The 8,495-nt window shown below is 44.1% G+C and overlaps 1 protein-coding gene and 1 non-coding gene across 2 annotated transcripts; both read right to left on the reverse strand.

Moving 5' to 3' along the window:
• Positions 1–325: 325 nt before the first annotated feature.
• LOC111828802 lies at positions 326–432 on the reverse strand. The gene has a single exon (XR_002832562.1). It is a non-coding gene; the product is annotated as a small nucleolar RNA R71 (small nucleolar RNA).
• Positions 433–3,334: 2,902 nt separating this feature from the next.
• LOC111832374 lies at positions 3,335–5,020 on the reverse strand. Its single transcript, XM_023788684.1, has 3 exons — positions 4,574–5,020; positions 4,289–4,522; positions 3,335–4,051 (listed from the first exon to the last, which is right to left on the reverse strand). The coding sequence occupies exons 1-3, from the start codon at positions 5,018–5,020 to the stop codon at positions 3,335–3,337; spliced, it is 1,398 nt and encodes a 465-aa protein (XP_023644452.1).
• Positions 5,021–8,495: the final 3,475 nt, after the last annotated feature.

Consider the following 8,495-nt stretch of genomic DNA (forward strand, 5'->3'; position numbering starts at 1 on the left):
AGTCAAGATATGGAATCCGACCTCCTCCAATAGAAGCCAATGCTTATGAAATCAAGCCAAGTTTGATTAGATTGATTCAAGGCTCTCAATTCTTGGGACTAGCTATGGAGAATCCATATGATCATTTGGACTCCTTTTTGAGGTTGTATAGCACATTTAGGATTGGAGGTGTGCCCGATGATAGTATCAAGCTCATTTTGTTTCCATTTTTCTTGGAGAAAAAGCAAGCCGATGGGAGAGAGCAATACCATCACATTTGGTCAACTCTTGGGATGACTGTAAGAGGACATTCCTTCTCAAGTTCTACTCTAAGCAAAGAACGGCCAAAGTGAGGAAGGACATATTGGGCTTTGAGCAAGGTATCAATGAAAGTTTCTATGAAGCATGGGGAAGACTTAAGGGATATACTCGAGATTGTCCTCATCATGGATTCAACAAGGAAGTTATCCTTAGTATTTTATATAGGGGAATTAGTAAGGAGCTAAAATGGAGATTGGACGTTGCTAGCAACGGAAGTTTTGTAAATCTCACAATCGAACAAGGAGAGTTACTTGTTGAGAATTTGGCGGAAAGCAATCAAAGGTGCAATGAGATATGTGATCAATCGTCTCTAGAGATACCACAAGACGATTACACATGGAGATATTCACAGGAAATATTATGCCAAGTTCAACAAGAGCAAGGATTTCAACCAAGTCCTCAATTCACAAACCAAGGACAATCTTATCTTCAGCTCCTCCTCAAGATAATGAAGTGAATTCCATGTTGAAACAAGTTTTAGAATGCGAAACTAAGGATTATATGGATTTTGGTAAGAGGTGTATCGATATGCACAACAAGATAGATGAGATGTACAATGCTCTTAATGGTAAGATCACTAGCTTGGCTTCTCAACATGAAGATATGAAGAGTAAGAAAGTGACTAGAGACTTGACTTATCAACATGAAGAGAACAAAGTTGTTAATGTGAGGAATAAAGAGACCATAAAGCTTGATGAAAACATCATGGATTGTGAGTGTCTAGCCTCTTTAGTTGATGAGTATAAATACAATGGTGAAGAGGAGTATTTAGGTAAAGCTAAAAGATGCCTTGAAGCCAACAAGAAGAAGAAGAAACAAACCCACCCTCCCAACTATGTTCCTTCCTCTAACACCATGAGCTTGCTTCCCTTGAAGCTAATAGATGGAAAAATTGAGTATAAGGTGAAGTGTAAGGGTTCTTCTACTCCTTTTGCAAGTGTCAAAGCAAGAATCCAACCCGAACTTCAAAACGACCAAGATAGACTTCAAGAGTTCCTCTCAAGGGTCATCACCATCAACCTCAATGGTGTAACACGGTCCAACCATTCCAATCTCCACACTCTTTCAACCCCTCCAACTAGCCTACCAAGGAGTTCCACTCCTCCTCTCACTCTCCTCCCTAAGGTTCACAACTAGGGCCAAGGTATGGCTTCACCTTTCATTGTATATACCGTTTTAAGTCTTATTTTAATTTCTTTTTTTGTTAGTCTCTTCCTCATCCTTTTATCACACCGAGACGGTGTGAATTAAGTTTGGGGGAGGGACTAGGTATCTAATGATGTGTTTTGTTTTGTTTTTTATTCTCTTGAGTCTTGCATTTGTTAATAGCTTTGTTTTGAGAAAAATCAAAAAAATTTGAAAATTTTGAAAAATTCAAAAACATGCATGTAGTTTTGCATAGTCATTTCTATCTTTAGGATTGAGTCTAGTAGCATATAGCTTGCATTTGCACAAGCATTGGAAGTGATGATTCATATGCCTTGTTGAAATTCAATCTTATGACTGAAATTAAAGCCCTCGATCATGGTTCATTGTTGCTTGATCATCTTGGAAAGAAATGAAAATTCATGCTTAGACCTTTGCATTCTTTGAGAGAAATCTCTTCTTGTGTGAAACTTACATGATCTTTGAAGCATCGCTATGTATTTGGACTTAATTTGAATCTAATTCTCTCGCTTATGGTTTTTGAATGCATTCTCATGGTAAATTCTTCTTAATCGAATCATATACCCTTTCACCACTCTATTGAATGATTCGAAAGTCCCTTTACCCTTAACCCTTACCTTTCATTTCAACCCTTGAATTGATTTTGTGAGTGAGGCCTCTTCTTGATAATGCTATAGATTGTGAAATCTTGAGAGAATCGAGAACGACAAGGCATTAGCTCTTGTTTTTAGCTAGTATTTGGAACATTATGAGCTAGCTATTGGTTAGGGAATGAAAGAGTTAGGTGGTTAGATTGTATATTTGGGTTGGGTTTGGGAGAAAGAAGAAAAAGAAAAGGATGGAATAAGAAGTGTTAGCCTTTATTCATTGAGTTTAAAAGGAGTCCCTAGGGAATTAAAGTTATAAGAAAGGAAGCTCTGGACCTAAGTAAAAGAAAGAATTGGGTAAGATAGTCTCCAAAAAAGGAAAAGTTTTGCAAAGGTTGACAAAGAAAGTTGGATTAAATAAGAGTTTAGTGTTTAAAGAAAGGGTTCCCTAGGTGGCTAATGAATAATAAGGTTTTGATCATGAGGGTTGTGTTTTGATAAGAAAAGAGACCAAAAGTGTCCAATGGGTGTGGTTTGAAAAGAAAAAAAGAAAAAGGTTTGCAAAGGGTAGAAATTAGGATCCTATATCTAAGATGGGTAGAACAACAAGAGCTAATCTTTGTATGCATAAATTGTTCTTGGTCTTAGATGGATTTCATGATTGTCTAGCATTCATTTCAGTTGAGAGTTAGTCACCCAAAGAAACAAACAAACAAAGCCACCTCAAAAAGCCTTTACCCTAAACCGATTGAGATTGATTCACTTACCATTTGCGAGACCGCGCCAAACACTTTAATGAATGTTAAAGATATGTTTCAACTTGATTATGAGTCTTTGCTAATGGAATGAGAATGAACTAGAAGATTGCATTAACTTAGGCATGAGAAAATATTTGAGAGTACGATGATTGATTGAAGCACCTTTGAAACTATCTTTGAAGACTTTGTGATACGATTTAGTACAGAAATTAACAAGAACAATGTAACAGAAAGATATTTATTTATTATTGGATCAAAAAAATACAAACTTGAGAGACTTAGGTACCTCTCCCACCCCTTTCACAAGACGATACCAATTTCTTGGATACTAGACTCCAAACTACTACTACTATCTTTATACAGCTTCTCACACAAAGCCGTTAGACCCTAAAGCAAGTAGTCAGCTGCCAGCTAGCAAACTAACCACAGTTATTCCATAACTAAGGTAATCAAAAGATTAACTAAGGTAGAGACCTCTCATCCTAATCTCTACTTCCTTCTCGAAGCTTCTCTTTGTTGTCTTTAAGCCTGATGGGCTTGAACTTGGGTTCTGGCCTTGTTCCTTCTCTTATCCTGGTGCAGAATGGGAGGTCGCTGGCCCAACAATGTATCATTACCGCCCCCTTTGTAATTCACCTTGTCCTCAAGATCAAATGTTGGGAACTGACCTTGAATGGTTGATCCCCATTCCCAGGAGTTCTCATAATCCGGTAGGTCCTTCCATTGAATGAGAACCTCCTGCTGACCTGAGACTGGGTGTTGTCTGAAGCCTAGAACTGCCTCTGGTTCCACGTTCAAGATTCCTTCCTCAGTGAGTTGAGCCGGAACAGACACCACCACTTGCTGATTCCCCACTGCTTTCTTTAACTGGGATACATGGAATGTAGGGTGTATTTTAGCCTCTGTTGGCAACTTCAGGCGGTAAGCCAGCTTCCCCACGCGTGCTTCCACCTGATATGGTCCATAAAAGCGAGCAGAGAGCTTTTCATTAACACGGCGAGCTAGTGATTTGCGTCTGTAGGGCCTCATTTTCAAGAAAACCATGTCTCCCACTGCGAACTCAACCTCCCTTCTATGCTCATCTGCTTTCTTCTTCATCCTGTGTTGAGCCTTGTGTAAATGGCTTTTGATGAGAGCTAGGGCTGCATCCCTCTCCTTCAATTGTTGTTCCAACCCAACATTAGAAGTAGACCCGTCCTCATATTTTACCAAGGTTGGAGGTTCCCTGCCATATACTGCCTGAAATGGAGTCATATGAATAGAAGAATGGAAGGACGAGTTGTAGCAGAGTTCTGCCCACGGTAAGAACTGAACCCAAGTGCGTGGTTGATCCCCTGCTAAACATCTCAAATACGACTCCAGGCTTCTGTTGGTTACTTTTGTCTGCCCATCCGTTTATGGGTGGTAGGCAGTACTGAAGCAGAGGCTTGTTTCTGCCAACCTAAAGACCTCCTTCCAAAACTGGCTTGTGAAAACCTTGTCCCTGTCCGAGACGATTGTCCTTGGAAATCCTTGGAGCTTGACAATCTCTTGTATGAACAGATTGGCTACTTCAGTTGCTGTAAAGGGGTGCTTGAGCTTCAAAAAATGGCTGTACTTGGATAGGCGATCCACCACAACCAGCACCGCATTGTAGCCTCCTGATTTGGGCAAGCCTTCTACAAAGTCCATGGATATGTCCTCCCAAATTCTTTGAGGCACTGGCAAGGGCTGCAACAGACCCCCCGGAGAGAGAGTGGAGTATTTGTATCGTTGGCATACCTGACAAGCCGCGACGTACTGCTTGATGTCTTGCAGCATACCTGTCCAGTAGAACAGTTCGGCAATGCGTTTTTGCGTCTTTAACACGCCCCCATGGCCTCCAAGTTTTCCATCATGGAACTCCCTCATGATTAATCCAGTAATAAGAGACCCTTTTGGTATTACCAGCTTTCCCTGTCGCAGCAGCCTCCCTTGTACCATCGAGTAATCCGGATGAGTCGCCTTATCTGCTGACAATTCCTTTATGACTTTCTGCAATTCGGGGTCTCTGTCCACTGCTACGCATATCTCTTCCAGTTGAATGGCAGCAGGAACGGATAGAGCGAACAAGGATGGCACCACTTCCTTTCTCGACAAGGCATCAGCTGCTTTGTTTTCCAATCCTGGCTTGTAGTGGATGTCAAAATCGAACCCCAACAGTTTAGTCAACCACCTTTGATACTCCATATTGATTTCACGCTGCTCCAACAAGAACTTGAGACTTTTTTGATCCGTCCTCACTAAAAACTTCCTTCCTAGGAATTGCAAAGACAATTGCCATGAGTCTCTGTCTGTCTGTCAAGGAGTGGCTGTAGTAGGCAATTGGCTTATCCCTTTGCATGAGCACTGCTCCCAAGCCGCTTCCGAAGCATCAGATTCCACCACAAATAGCTTAGAAAAATTTGGAAGAGCAAGTACTGGGACTGTGATCATGGCTGTCTTGAGTCGCTGAAAAGCCTCCCTGGCCCTTTCACTCCACCCAAACTGATCCTTCTTTAGCATTTCTGTTAAGGGCCTGGCTATATCCCCGAACCCCTTCACAAACTTGCGATAGTACCTCGTGAGTCCAAGAAACCCTCTCAAAGCCTTGATGTTGGTTGGTTCTGCCCATTCCACCATGGCTTTGATCTTTGCCTGATCTGCTGCTACTCCCTGCGCTGAGATCACATGGCCCAAGTACTCCACCTGCTGGCTGCCAAACTGGCACTTCTTTCGGTTGGCATACAGCTCGTTGTCCTGTAGAACTTGAAGAACTGCCTTTAAATGGTGTTGATGTTCTGCCGAAGTCTTGCTGTAGACGAGGATGTCGTCAAAAAACACCAATACAAACTTGCGCAAGAAGGGCCGGAATACCTCATTCATTAAGGACTGAAAGGTAGCGGGAGCATTGGTTAAGCCAAATGGCATAACCAAGAACTCATAATGGCCATCATGGGAGCGAAAAGCGGTTTTGTGCACATCCTCTACCTTGACCAAAATTTGATGATAGCCAGAGCGCAGATCAAGCTTAGAAAATACATGTGCTCCATGTAATTCGTCTAGAAGCTGGTCGATCATTGGAATGGGGTAGCTGTCCGGAACTTTGGCCTTGTTAAGAGCTCTATAATCTACACAGAATCTCCAGCTGCCGTCTTTCTTCTTCACCAACAAAACCGGACTGGAAAAAGGGCTTGCACTCTCCCGTATGATCCCTGCTGCTAACATCGTCGTGATCTGCTTCTCCAGTTCCGCCTTTTGTGCCTGAGGGTAGCGAAAGGGCCGGACGCTCACCGGTTCTGAGCCTGCCTTAAGGTTGATAGCATGCTCCTCCCCCCTAGAAGGTGGTAGGCCTTGAGGTTCCGCAAACACTTCAGCAAACTCCTCGAGTAGTGGCAGTACAACGTGGTTTGGTGGGTATTGAGTCTCTGATGTACTATGATGTAGGCCATTGAATTCCACCAACATTCCTTCTCCTTCACGCTTAATTGTTTTCCATAAACTGCGCAGCGATACCGCGGTATTGGTAAGGCTGTGGTCTCCTCGCAATGTCACTGCCTTGTCTCCGACTGAGAACTTCATAACTTGCTCCTTCCAGTTCACTTTCATTTCTCCCAATGTCTCCAGCCACTGCATTCCCAGGATAACGTCGATGCCTCCTAAATCCAGAGGAAGAAAATTGGTAATCAAAGTATAGTCTGGCAATTCCAATTTCACGCCTTGACACACTCCTGATCCGCGCACCAACAAGCCAGTACCCATACGAACCCCATACTCCTTGGTTCCCTTGGTTGTGATGTCGAGACGTGACGCCACCGTGTGAGAGAGGAAGTTATGCGAAGCTCCACTGTCAACTAGCACCTGAACGTCGTCCTGACAGATTTGGCCCCGTAGCTTCATCATACAGGGAGAAGATATACCCGCCGCAGAATGGAGCGAGAGCACAGCACACTCCGTGATTTCCTCCGTGGTCTCTGGTAGCGAGTTGTCAGCGAGCTCTTCATCCTCACGCACCCCTTCGTCGCCCTCATTGACCAACAGAACTAGTAGCTCATTTCTCTTACATTTGTGGTTGATGTGGTAGCGCTCATCGCAACGAAAGCATAAGCCTTTAGCACGCCTCTCGTTCGATTCGGCGTCTGTCAGCCGACGATATGGTGGTCGCCGATTGTCATTAGGTCGATGAGTGGAAGTGTTAGGTTTGTCGACCGAAGGTTTATGCGACGCCGTTTGAGTCTCCTGAAAGGAAGGCTGTTTCGGAAAAGACGAAAAAGCCCCTCCACTGGTGCTTTGGCTGCCACGTGTTGTCACGCGTTCCACACCAACCCGAGGTGTCGTTTTGTGGAAATACTCCGATGAACTGTCCGTTGGTGAGTCGCCGGACCAATCTTCCACCTTTCGAGCCAAGCTCATCATTTTCTTCCGCGAACGCGGCTCGAACATCTTCACCCCTGCTCTAATCTTCGGTTTTAACCCGATCATGAAAGCCATCTCCAAAACTGTCTCTGAAATTTCCGGAGCACTCGCAGCGAGTGCTATAAAATCCTTACAGAACTTGGTTGTGGTGTCGTCCTGCCGGAGGAGTAACAGTCGTTCACCTGCTGACAAGTCGTGTGTAACGGAAAAATTTTCAAGGACCCGATCCTTCATCTGTTCCCAGCCGAGGAACGGATTGCATTCACGTTCCCAACGGTACCAGACGAGAGCGTCGCCATCAAAACACATCCGCACAGCGCGGAGCTTCTCCTCCTCGGAAAACTCACTCATTTCAAAGTACTGTTCCACGCGGTGAACCCAGCCGTCGGCGTTAGACCCATCGAACAGAGGGATTTCGATTTTGCGTGTTAATGGTTCGTTTTTGTCGTGCGCCTCTGCTACAGCGAGTGTCGGCCCCGTCGTAGTTGTCTGCGTCGTCGCTGGCGGCAGACTCTGTGTGAACAGCCGTTGTGCGACTTCGGTTGTTGGCGCCGCGACGCCTGAGTTCAGAGGTTCTTCACTGGTGCCTGGTTCGGTGACCCATGAGCGCCGTTCTTCCCCCATCAAACGTTTCTGGAGCAGCTCCAAGATATCCAACTTCCCCATCTGCTTTTCCATGGCGTCAAGCTTCTCGAGCTGCTTCTTCATCTCCTTAACATCGTCTTCCAACACAGTGATTTTCTGGATGTCCTGTTGCATCGCTTCCACGGTCTTCTCCATCTGGTCCATTTTTGTTGGCCCCATGATGCAGTGATTTTCCCAGAATCTTGTATGCTCTGATACCAAGTTTGATACGATTTAGTACAGAAATTAACAAGAACAATGTAACAGAAAGATATTTATTTATTATTGGATCAAAAAGATACAAACTTGAGAGACTTAGGTACCTCTCCCACCCCTTTCACAAGACGATACCAATTTCTTGGATACTAGACTCCAAACTACTACTACTATCTTTATACAGCTTCTCACACAAAGCCGTTAGACCCTAAAGCAAGTAGTCAGCTGCCAGCTAGCAAACTAACCACAGTTATTCCATAACTAAGGTAATCAAAAGATTAACTAGGGTAGAGACCTCTCATCCTAATCTCTACTTCCTTCTCGAAGCTTCTCTTTGTTGTCTTTAAGCCTGATGGGCTTCAACTTGGGTTCTGGCCTTGTTCCTTCTCTTATACTGGTGCAGAATGGGAGGTCGCTGGCCCAACAATGT

The sequence above is a fragment of the Capsella rubella genome, unplaced genomic scaffold (genome assembly GCF_000375325.1).
Source record: "Capsella rubella cultivar Monte Gargano unplaced genomic scaffold, Caprub1_0 scaffold_1, whole genome shotgun sequence".
NCBI classification, from domain to species: domain Eukaryota; kingdom Viridiplantae; phylum Streptophyta; class Magnoliopsida; order Brassicales; family Brassicaceae; genus Capsella; species Capsella rubella.